This window comes from Clinocottus analis, unplaced genomic scaffold (genome assembly GCF_023055335.1).
Source record: "Clinocottus analis isolate CAN_PGR_092001 unplaced genomic scaffold, fCliAna1.0.p SCAF_18, whole genome shotgun sequence".
In the NCBI taxonomy this organism is placed as follows: Eukaryota; Metazoa; Chordata; class Actinopteri; order Perciformes; family Cottidae; genus Clinocottus; species Clinocottus analis.
Genome location: NW_027175909.1, coordinates 13,218,302 through 13,230,654, shown reverse-complemented (window position 1 = coordinate 13,230,654; position 12,353 = coordinate 13,218,302). Strand labels below are relative to the sequence as shown.

At 45.2% G+C, this 12,353-nt stretch overlaps 1 protein-coding gene across 1 annotated transcript; it reads left to right on the top strand.

The window, feature by feature from the left end:
• Positions 1 to 541: 541 nt before the first annotated feature.
• On the top strand, positions 542 to 12,319 carry LOC137788662 (uro-adherence factor A-like). Its single transcript, XM_068581641.1, has 10 exons — positions 542 to 822; positions 1,189 to 8,350; positions 8,433 to 8,520; positions 8,778 to 8,850; positions 8,940 to 9,048; positions 9,218 to 9,349; positions 10,014 to 10,103; positions 10,347 to 10,490; positions 10,608 to 10,792; positions 10,889 to 12,319. Exons 1-10 carry the CDS (start codon positions 812 to 814, stop codon positions 11,055 to 11,057), a joined length of 8,163 nt encoding a protein of 2,720 aa, XP_068437742.1. The 5' UTR covers positions 542 to 811; the 3' UTR covers positions 11,058 to 12,319.
• Positions 12,320 to 12,353: the final 34 nt, after the last annotated feature.

Here is a 12,353-nt window from a genome sequence, read left to right as displayed (position 1 = left end):
ATCTGAATCTGCAGCCAATAAAGCAATAAAAAGGCTCAATGTCGTGGAGTAAAAAGTATTTTAATACAATTTGCCTCTGAAAAGGAGTGGAGTAAGTAAAAACTAGCATAAAATGGAATTACTCAAATAACGTTACCAATTTTTTTGGGGGTATACAATCAGTTGGCATGTAATATTTGTATTCCTAAAAAATATATTCTACATGTAATTTTTGTTTGTATTGTTTGTCTGTCTACCGCCTCCTGATACATGTAGTATATGTTTACCACATATTATTACATTTAAAAACAAAATTTTCATTAATTTGTCTATATGTGGCGCATCACCATCTTTATTTGTCTCTCACAAAATAATAAAGTAGAACCCTAAATTTCCCAAAACTTTCAATCTCGGCCCCCGCTCGTGAGCAGCCAGCGACCGGTGGGCTTTGCGACGTCACTTCCGCCGTTTCCTTCCGGAAGTACAGTTAATTTTTATTCACAGGAAAGAGAAAAAAAAACAGCTGTTGTTGAAAAAGAAAACATCAAAGTGAGTTTCACTAACGTGTGTCTTGGCTTTATGTTCCCGCGGCCGTTAGTGCGGTGAGGACCGCTCTGCCCTCTCGGTGTGTCCGCCTCCAGCTTCACACTGACTTCACCCGCGAGTCCCGTTTCTCTCGTTTGTTGCGAGTTGGCTGCTACTAGCTTTAGCTCCCATCACCCATCCCAACCGCTCGCTAGCGGGCTAGCTGTCCGCTTCTGACTGTCTGCACAACTCCCGGAGACAAGGATCTCCGTCGACTGTCAGACTTTCAGTGATATACTGAATGTAGATGGCGAATACGTGAGTAAATGTGGATCGTACATTGTGTGACGCGCTAGCCGACTGGTTAAACTACGATGTAGCACTGTTTATGTTCAACGTTAGCTTTGTGGGTTGTTGGTAAACCCAGGTAACCATTTAGAAAAGGGCTTGGAGTTCAAATTAATATAGTAGTAGTGCTGTATATGGGCACGGAGCATTTTTGTCAGGTCGTTTGAAAGCATATATTCTGTATTCACCTTATCAGAAGCGTAAACCACAGAATGCCTGGAAGAAAAGTGTCAATACTGGCTAATTTTAAAAAGTAGAAATGTTAGCATGTTGCATCTCTTCTGTTGTCTTGATTTCACAATTCGTATTGGTTATAGTTGTCCCGTATTTTGACAGGATGCCAGCCCCAAAGAGAGGATCACCTCCTCATGAATCTCAGCCCAAGATGAGGAAGTTGGATGATGATGGGGAGGATCTGCCATCCAAAACTACACCAGCTACCATTAATAGGTCTCTTAAAACAGGAAATACACGTGAAAATACAGCAGCCCCACGGACTAAGAAAAAACTGTCTACATCTCCGGAAAGGGGGAATAAACCCGCCAAGTCATCCAAACAGAGTTCCCCTCCAAAGGATTCCAGCAAAACTATTTCTGACCCGCCTGTCAAAAAAGCCAAGCTACTGAGACCCACAAGTGCCTCCTGCGGAGAAGCTCCCTCACAGAAAGCGAACTCCAAAGCTTCCCTGAAGCGGACAGCCTCCACAGAGTCCGAGGATGATTTGAGTAGTGACAGTAGTAAGACTGACCTCTTCAGAGAGAGAGATGATGACGACAAGGCCCGCTGCATCAGAAAGTATTCAAATCGAGTCAAAGCTAAGCGCAAGGTTGAAGAGGCAACATCCGACACGCAGGAGATGACCAGAGAGTCGCCATCTGCACCTGGTGACCCCGTTCAGATGGAGCACAATTATGGTAGATTTTCAGATTCAAGTGTGGGAGAGGAGAATCAGGATGAGAAAAAAGAATCTACATTTTCTGACACTGAACAACAGAGACAAGAGATGTCAGTTAATGCCACACAAGCAGAGTCTAAGGAAACCTTTGCCTCTATAGGAGGGAGTGCAGAAGCTAGTATTGGATTTACATGCGCAGCTGATGAAAGTAAACATGAGGAATTAAAAAATCCAGGCAGCCAACAGCTCACAGATAATGACACACAAACATCATGTAGAGAAATATCAGACTCTGTCACTGCAACAGTCGCAGGTTCGCCTTGCATCACATCCAAGGCAGGGGATAAAGAAAAGACGGACTTTGCTATCAAAAGCCCAAATGATGTAGATAAGGAATCCCTTGCAACATCAGAGGAAACACTATATTCTGGTATTGGAGAGGCAAATCCAGGCTGTGACGGTGACTTACAGGTAGATGAAAGGACAGCTTGTAGAAGTCAGACAGAAGTGAGCAGTGAACCTGAAACAAAGGAGACCACGGAGTCAGTTTCTGAGGAGATAATGTTGGATATGACATGTAGAAGTAAAGAAGGAGAAAATAAAGTGCAGGAAGTGAGTAAAGCAGACGGTGCCTCTGCAGAGCACAGGGATGTAGCAGATGAAGCTTTATTAAACAAAACAAACGCGGCACCAGAAGAGATCCTGGTAGGAGGTAGCGATCCAGAAAGTCCCACTGAGGAAAATCTAACGGAGCCTCAAACAGACCTCAGTGTCAAAATTCAAGTTACCTTCAAGCAGGAATCCAAATTGGAGGAGCAAGTGAGCCATGAAGTACCAGCTACAATTACCAACTCGTGTGATGGTGTGAACAAACTAGTCAGAGAGTCGGGAGAAAAGCTTGAAGAAAGTGAAAGGAGAGGCGCTGAGTTCCTGTCGACTCAGCCTGCTGCTGGTCCGGAGTCTTTTTTTGCGCTACAACTGAGCCAAGAGATGCTGGACACGACAACTGACAGCCGTACTGAAATACTGACGACAGAATGTGAGTCTGTTCCAGAGCAAAATCAAAGCGAGGCGCTCCCCGATTGTGTCGCAGTTTCAACGTTTCCGACTGACGTGGACATGCAGAGTAAAATAACACCAGAGGAGAGATCTGAATCGGCACCTAAAGAGGATAATCAAAACCAGGGAAACCACACAGTTGAAGACCACACTGCAGGAATACCTGTTGAAGTCAAAGGAGATGCAGTGACATGTCAAGAAAAAGAAAAGGAGACAAACTTTGAACATGGCCCTGAAACACAAGAGCAGGAGATTTCTAATCAAGGGGCTACAGCGGAAATACAAAGCCAGATTAACCAGGGTGTCAGTGAACGTGTCACAGGTATGTTTACAGAATGTCATGAGGATCATGTGTTTAATTCTAAAATAATTGAAAATGAACATGAGAACTTTGAATGTACTAGTAGTGGACATCAGAAACGGACTACGACGGCATCAGAGATTTCTAATCATGCATCTACAGTGGAATTAGAAAGCCAGGAGAGGCCAGGAGACAGTGAACACACCACGAGCATGTCTGACAAAGCACAGAAACATCCAGTTGCAAATTGTCAGAACGCCAAAGATGACGGCAGGGTCGGTGCTGAATGTGTTGCTGCTACCGAGAGTCAAATAGAAACGCATACGTCAGAAGAGATTTCCAACTTTGCATCTAGTGTAGAAATACAAATTCAGGACAACAGTGTATCCGCTGAACATCATGAGGATCATATGATTGAAAATATGGAAAAAGAAAACAAGTTGAGTTTTGAGTCTGTGGCTGTACCAGAAAGTCAAATCAAAATGGAAACCCGGACTACATCGACATCAGAGGTTTCAAATTCAGCCGCTTCAGTGGAAATGGAGGAAAGCCAAACAGAAGTGGACATGCAGACTGCAACAGCATCAGAGGAGATATCCAGCACAGCACCGACAGTGGGAACCTCAAGTCGGAAACGTCAAGATGAAGTGAAAGGGGAGACTGTGGTAAAATCAGTGGAGATTTCTAACATGGCACCGACAGTAGAAACACAGGACAAGCTGAGCCAAGAAGTTACTGAACCTGCGACAGACATATTGATGAATCCTCATGAGGAAGAAAACAAGCTGAGCTTTGAATCTGTGACTGTAACAGAGAGTCAAATCAAAATGGAAACGCAGAATTCATTGACATCAGAGGTTTCAAATCCAGCCACTTCAGTTGAAATGGAGAAAAGTCAAATAGAAGTGGACGCGCAGACGACAACGACATCAGTGGAGATTTCTAACATGGCACCTACAGTAGAAACCCAGGACCAAAAGAGCCAAGAAGTCACTGAACCTGCGACAGACGTATTGGCGAAACGTCATGAGGAAGAAAACAAGCTGAGTTTTGAATCTGTGACTGTAACAGAGACTCAAATGGAAATGCAGACTACTTCGACATCAGAGGTTTCAAATCAAGACACTTCAGTGGAAATGGAGAAAAGCCAAATAGAAGTGGACACGCAGACTACAACAGCATCAGAGGAGATATCGAACACGGCACCGACTATGGAAATACAAAGTCAGAAATGTGGAAATGTAGCGACATCAGCGGATATTTCTAACACGACGCAGACGGCACAAATGCAGGCCCAGAGGAGCCAAGAGGTCATCGAACCTGCATCGGGCGAATCTGAGAAAGCTCAAGAAGGTTTAATGATTTCAGATGCAAATGAAAACAAGGTTATCACAGAATATGTCAGTGCACCTGAGAATCAAAGGGATGTGGATTTACAGACAACCGCAACACCAGAGGAGACTTCTCATCAGACAACTACAGTAGAAACACAAAACCAGACGAGTCCGAAGGTCAATGAACTCACTGCAGATGCTGAAGAACTTAAAGAATGTATTGATGTCCATCACGAGAGTGAAGAAAACACTGAAAAAGTTATTGCAGAACGTGTGGATGCCACTGAGAATCAAACAGGAATGGACCCGCGAACAGCAACACCAGAGGAGATTTTTGATCCACCACCTGCAGTAGAAATACAAAACGCTAGAAGCCAGGAGGTCAGCGAACTCAACACAGAAGTTCAAAAAGATCAAGCGAGCAGAAGTTTTGAGCAGAAGGAAAAAGAAGACCAGGTTGATGCCGAATTTGCTGATGACGCTCAAGAGGTTCAAATAAGTATGGACACTTCTACAACGCCAGAGCAGGTTTATAATAACGCAGAGCAGCAAAACCCAGTTATGGAGGAAGTCCATGAACCCGCCGTGGTCTTATCAGATCAAACTCCCACGCCTCTTCCTATTGCTGAAGGTAAGGACAATGTAAACACGCAGACAGAGCAGAGTGCTGAAGATATCCAAGTGGATATGGATGTAATAACTGAATCAATAGGAGGGGTAGATTCTGCTCTGGAAGAGAAAACAAGGGGGCATCTGATTAATCTGGTTAACGAAGAGGCTGCAATCATTTCCTCTGATAAGGCTGACAGTGATGTCGCAGTCAGGAATATTGAAGGCCACGCAGAAGGAACTGGAAGCAATGAAGTAGTAGTTTTTGTTTGTGGCCAACCAGATGATGTTGATATTATAGTTCAGGCGGCAGAAGAGCAGATTAAGACTGTTAATCAGTCAGTTCACGAAAACCAGATAGTTTATGAGCCCATTAGTAGTCCGGAAAGTAACGATGATAGAGAGATTTCTACTGCATCGGAGAACCACAATGGTGTGTCTTTACTGGACATACAGAGCACCCAGCAGATGGAAGGAGATTCGCTTACTAATGAAGGAAACGGTTGTGACAAACAACTGGAAAATGTTGCGCAACAGGTTTGCGTTTCAGACGGCCAGGAAGTTGAAATGGAAGTGCAAACCGACAGAGTGCCAGAGAGTTGTGTCCCTGCACAGTCGGAGCAGAGTAACATGAACGAGGATGTGAAACAAGTCGCGGTGATCAGCTCTAGCGATGACATCAGCAGGCCAGATGGCCAGTCTGGAGATGCCCCAGAAACTAGTGAAAGGAAGGAGTCTCCAGACTGTGTCAGTGCCACAGAGTTTCCTGAACACGAGGACTCTGGACTTCAGGAGGTTTCAGATGTCACGGTGACGACGACGACTACGGCCGCCCCCAAAGACGAAATGCCAGATAGTACATCTGAGGAGTTTGTGATCTTAGAACCAATCCCAGACGGTGAAATTCACTTCGATATTGTCACTCAAGCGGCGGCCGAATCGGGTTTGTCGGACTCTCTTTCGGAGCAGGTGGATCCTGACAGTGCTTTGCAAGGTGAGGTGGAGAATGAAATGATTTTAAATGCATCCCAACAAACCGTCTTCCCTGAGGCAGAAGTGCAGCAATGTCAAACAACCGATGAGATCAAAGTGACAAATACAAGTGAGGTTTTAGATCAGGGGAGCAGGCTTGACACCGAAATCTCAACCGAGGAAGGTGTTGAAGTTCTTCAAAATTTAGATCAAAGCCGGGAACCAACATCCGCCACGATGGACAGTAATATCTCAGAGATTGATATGGCAAGTTCTCACTCTCAAGTCACGAACGAAAACAGCAATGCAGTGGAGATGGAGAACATTGAGGCTAATTTGGACCTACAAGAAGTGCAGATTCTGGAGGATATAGAGATCGGTCGCGAGATCGTTGTAGCCGAGGAAGAGAACGACGAAGATAGTGACATTATGATAATAGAGAAACCCCAGGAAACGCCCAAGGCGGCCCCTCCTAAAGAGTCTGAGAAAATGGTTAATGAGAAAACTAAAGATGACATTTCTGGGACTTGCTTGAAGCAAAACAGCACAGCTGAAAAGATTGAAGATGATAAAAAGAGGCAAGGGGCAGAAAAACCGAAGAAGCAAGAAATGAACACACAGGCCAGAACCAAAGCCCGACTGGCAGCTCTGGCCGAGCAAAAAGCCGCCGCCTCGAAGAGAACGGCAAACAGACAGCAGCTGAACCTCTTAGCGTTGTGTCAGGAGATCGCAGAGGACATTGCTACAGACAGCATGCTGTTAAAGAGGATAGAAGAAGAGAAACAGGCGGCAGCAGCAGTGGCGGCGGCGGCGGCAGCAGTAGCAGCAGCCGTCGTTGTGGCAGCAACAGCAGCAGAAGCCAAGAGCGAAGCCAGTAAGAAGGAAAGTCCACCTGTCGACACACGGGAGGCGGACAGTGTTGCGACTCCAGCTGGACCAGAAGGGAGCTCTGCTTCGGCGACCCCGGCTTCAGAGGCATCTACAGCCCAGCCCCCGATTGAAAATTCGGCGGCTGAGGCCAAGCCTCCCGCCGAGCCTGCTGTAGAGGCTCCGAAGAGGCGTTTCTTCGTCACGCAGATTTGTGTGCCCCTGAAAGCCCACGAGAAAAAGAAGCTAACCAGATATCAAAGACTGAGACAGGTTGAACTGCAGAGAGAGAAAATGTCCTGGGCACGTGTAAAGAAACTCAAATCCGACCAAGCCAATCAGATGTTTTCCGACATGGATTGGCAGACGCCCATGTCCACCTCCTCTCCATTCTCAGGGAGTCCTGTGACCCTGGCTCCCCAGCCTGCAGCAAGTCAATCCAAAACCCCTCTCCCAAGTCCTGCCTCAACTAGCAAGCCCGCAACACCCACGCCGGAAGTCCCGAAGGTTGAACCTCCCAAGCCTGAACCCAGTACGACGGCGCCCACGGAAGCGGAAACCACCAAAAGTGAACCCGCTAAATCTGAACCTGACAAAGCCGAAGCCTCCAAAAGCGGGACTCCTAATGCTGGAACGCGTAAATCCACAAGGCAATGTAAGGCTCAAACTCCGAAAGAGACCCCGGCTCCGGCGCCCGCCCCAAAAGTGACCAGATCAGCGGCCAAGAGGACGCTGCCAGCGGTGCCCCCTCCCATGCCCAACGGACTTAATGCGGCCAAGCAGCAGCCAGTTGAGTACAAGCCATACAGACCCAGACCCAAGTATTCCTTTGATGACTTTGAACTCGATGACGACCCATTACCAGTAGCCGCAAGAAAGCCCGGCCTTCAGCCGAGGCCCACGCAGCCGACACGACCCAACGCTCCGTTAAACCCCGCAGCTCAACCCAGACCCACAGTTCAGTCAAGACCTACAGTTCAGTCAAGACCCACAGTTTCATCACATCTTGCCAACCAGGCGAAACTCAAAGCTCCGACCATGCCGGCCGGACAGATCTCAGGTCAGTCAAAGCCCACCGTCGCAGCATCGGCTCAGTCAAAGCCAGCCGGTTCCACCGCTCCACAGTCAACGCCCGCCGTTGCAACGACACCCCAGTCGAGGGCCTCCACTACTGCCGCAGATCCTTCAACACACAGACCCGCAGTTAAAGCTCCATTGAAGGCTCCCGTTGTGACGACGCCCCAGTCGAGACCCGCGTCGGCTCCGGGTCAGACCAGGCCCGCTGCTTCTGCTTCAGCTCAGTCAAAGCCTGTTGGAAGTGGAAGTGCAGCGCAGCTCAAGCCAACGACATCTCAGCCTGCTGGGTCGACCAAATCTGAGCCCTCTGCTTCGACAGCCGATGTTGGTTCAGTGCCCGAGAAAACCCCAAATGCACCATCATCAGATGATGTCAAATGCAAGGTAACTAAAAAATAAATCAAGCTGTAATGGGTGTCACAAGCAGCAGTTGCTGTTTCTCATCCCTTGTCTCTTTCTTACTTAGGATACAGCTGATCCCACCTCTGCCATTCCCTCTGAAGACGGCTCGAAAGTGTCAGATGACACACTAAAGAGCGAAGAAAAGCCTGCAGGTATGCATTTATCTACAGTCGGCATGATTTATTTGATGTCTTATGTTGCTGTCACATTTTATTATTTCATGTTATCACTGGATGGTGAAATCTTTCAGAAAAAAACATCTAGACCATATTCATATTATATTAATGATCAAGAATACTGTTTAGTTGAGATCATGTCACAGTTGCTACTTATCACGTTGCAACATAGAGGCAGAAGATTATTTTTAGGGTTCCAAAATGTGCACATGTGATCTTTCCTTTTCCTACAGTCACTGGTGTTGATCCTTCTCCGGAGATTACGACGGAAACCGCCGATTCAGACGAGAAGAAAGAACCTCAAGAGTAAGAAGTTTCTCTCAAGTAATTTGACATGTTTTTTTTTTTTTCCTGGTAGCAGCTGGAATCTAATGTGATGTGTGTTTGTATCACAGCAGAGCAGCCGAGCCGCAGGATGGCAGGACTCCTCTCTCGGATGCTTGTCTGCAAAAAGAAGTCAAGAAACTAAAGGAGGCTGACAAAGATGGCACCCAAACCATTATTGTGAGCATCTGTCTGGTGTTATTATCCAGGGTATAGCAAGTCAACTAGAGGTCAGACCTTGCAGGTTGAGGGCGGTACACATTGCTCAGGGAAGTTGAAGGAATTGTTGTGTATATTGGCAGGATGTACACAAATGCAAGGAGTGATCTGTGCTCTCTTCGTCTCGTAGGATGCAGGACAGAAGCATTTTGGAGCGGTGGCCTGCAGCGTGTGTGGGATGCTGTACTCTGCTGCCAACCCTGAAGATGAATCCCAACATTTACTCTTCCACAACCAGTTCATCAGCGCTGTCAAATATGTGGTGAGAGGAGGTTTCCTTGTCTTATTATTTTTGGCTTGCCTGCTGTCTCACAGCGTTGACTCATCAGGGCGAGACTCAGGCGCACCGAGGAATAACCGAGCGTCACATCAAGCACATGTGGAGTAGTTTAATTTACCAAATAAATCACCACGAGTTTGATTTATCAGAGCCATTTACATGGCCGTGTATATATTATTATTATTATTATTATTATTATTATTATTATTATTATTATTATATACTCAGATGCCGTCATCATAGTTGTTCTGACTCATCACCATGAAAGACGCATAACTTTTTGTGAATGCATCTTGAGTGTAAAAAACATTACTCTTGCTGACTTAAGTGATTTTAAAAAAGAGCCTTTTTTTTATGTTCTCCACACTTCACTCTTTCGGTTATATCATAACAACACTTTAATAGATAATAGAGTATATGAAGTGCCCATAAGTATATACAGTGAAATAGAAGTATGTACATATGAAATTTGACAGAATTGACAAAACAAAAGTAGACCCACGTGACGTAAACGGTTACAATTTTTACTATAATGAAGTATGCGCATTTGCGATAAGGTACTCAAATGAAGAACATAAAGGCCTCATGAGGACGATAAAAACGTTCCTTCTGAGTTTCTCTAACATAAATTCCATCTTTTTTTCAGGGATGGAAGAAAGAGAGGATACTGGCAGAGTATCCCGACGGCAAGATGATTCTCGTCCTGCCAGATGATCCTAAATACGCTCTGAAGAAGGTACGTTATATACACTATACATACAGTATGTTAAGTTAACTACTAGTATGTAACGTTGGTGGGTATCACTGGCGAGGACAGCTCTGCTCAATCAGTTAAAATATGTTGAGTTTTAGGTGTGGAAATGTAATTTATAACGGTGAAAGAAGCACAAGGTCAGTGTGTTTCTTTCGGGTGAATCCTTTAGCGCCACAACCAGCAGGATGTCATGTGTTTACTCCACGTTAAATGTTTGTTTCTCAGGTGGAGGAGATCAGGGAGATGGTTGACAACGACCTCGGCTTCCAGCAGGTGGAGACCAAGTGTCCCTCTCAGACGAAGACCTTCCTCTTCATCTCCAATGACAAGAAAGTGGGTGGATGCCTCATAGCGGAGCATATACAAGAGGTAAGAACGCGCAATCCTGTGTCAACCGGCGCGTGTTTTTCACGTCAAAACAACAGCGATAGAACAACAAAGTGCATTCTAGTTTTTACGTAAGCTGAGCCTTGTGAACGATCACAGGGATACAGGGTGATCGAGGAGCCGGTGCCCGAGGGTTCAGAGGGCGAGAAGGTGATGTTTGAGCGTCAGAGAGCTTGGTGCTGCTCCACAACAGCGGAGCCGGCCATCTGCGGCATCAGCCGCATCTGGGTGGTGAACATGATGAGACGCCAGGGCATCGCCTCGCGCATGCTCGAGTGCCTCAGGTCAGTGGGTCTGAGGTTGTAAACCAGCAACATCTGAGGTTGTATCGCCTCTGAAACAAATTGACACGTTCGTTGTTGTGTTTTTTTCTCGCACAGGAACAACTTCATATACGGCTCGTACCTGAGCAAAGACGAGATCGCTTTCTCCGACCCCACGCCCGATGGAAAACTCTTTGCCACACATTATTTTGCCACCTCTCAGTTTTTGGTTTATAACTTTGTGAGTGGAACGCACTCGTCCCAGCCCAACGCCGACGCCGTATGACAGTCTCCTGGAAAGGTAACAACGGATTCAACCGAGACGCCCGCTGACCAACAGGAGGCGCCATCTCTGAACGCTGTCTGATGCAGGATATGTATTTGCATAACAATTTTTGTTTTTAAATTAGTAAATTACTCCTTTGAGAGGACACACATTGGTTTAAATCTCAGGATGAAAACAACAAGGTGTTGTTTTTAAAAAAAATTGTATTAATTCACCCTTTAATCCCTCCCCCGAAAAGTATTTTGAACAAAAGAGTATTTTCTTTATACATTTTTAAGCAAACAATTGGTTTTATTCTAAGTATAGCGTTTACATGCATGATCTGACAGCAATAGAAAACAAAGAGCATTTCATTGTTTTTTTTTGTATCTGAGAAGCATACAGTTGCATTCAATACGACGGTTATTTTTAGAGTTTTGTTCTCATTTTCTTTTAATATTTTTTACTTGCGTAATGTAAATTGTATACATTGAGTTTTCCTCCCATCTCTTTACGGTTAAAAGTGGCGTTGCCGTAGTCTGGAGTCGTGGTTATAAGCAGCAGCGATCATGCTTAAAGGCCACAACGACATGTTTCCATCGGCCAGGATTTCACTCCCATTTTTATCGTAACATTTCAAACTGATCATCAAAAACCAGGTGATTTTTAATTGGAGAGACAATTTTCAACAATCTGGTTGAAGAGATGTGGGTTAGAAATGTAGCTTGGGCATTAATGGCGTGCTCTAATTTTCTTGGATCACCTCGCCTGAATCGTTGTGTTTTTCGAGCTGAGCCATAAACTATACACCGTTTAGCAGGGCATTGTAGCCAAACCGTGTGAGTGCTGTCTCATCATGTCACCGAGGCTGTCTGTTGCTTTGTTTGTGCCTGAATGATTAATGTGTGACTTAAGATGTTCATTTGTTTTCTTCGCCATGCGGTATGGCCTTTTTCTTGAGTTAGTGTAGAGTACCATCCTCCTATTCCTTAGTAACAACAAACTAAAATGTGTATCAAATTATCATGTAGAGTTATGCATACTATGACGACATTTATAATGGGTGAGCGTGGTCTTCAGGCTCAGGTTTTAAATGGGAATTGAGCAAAAGGTTAAATGTCATCCGGGTTCAGCCTTCGTGAAGGCAAACAGGAACATTTGCTCAGTGATCAACACAGATTTACAGAATCATTGTAATCCATCCCTTATGTTTCTTTACTTCCTCGTTAAAGCAGTTGATTTTAGAAAGATGTGTCGTGTAAGAAAAATAAATTTGATTTATACGAAGCTGTTATGTAAATATTTATTTAAATAATA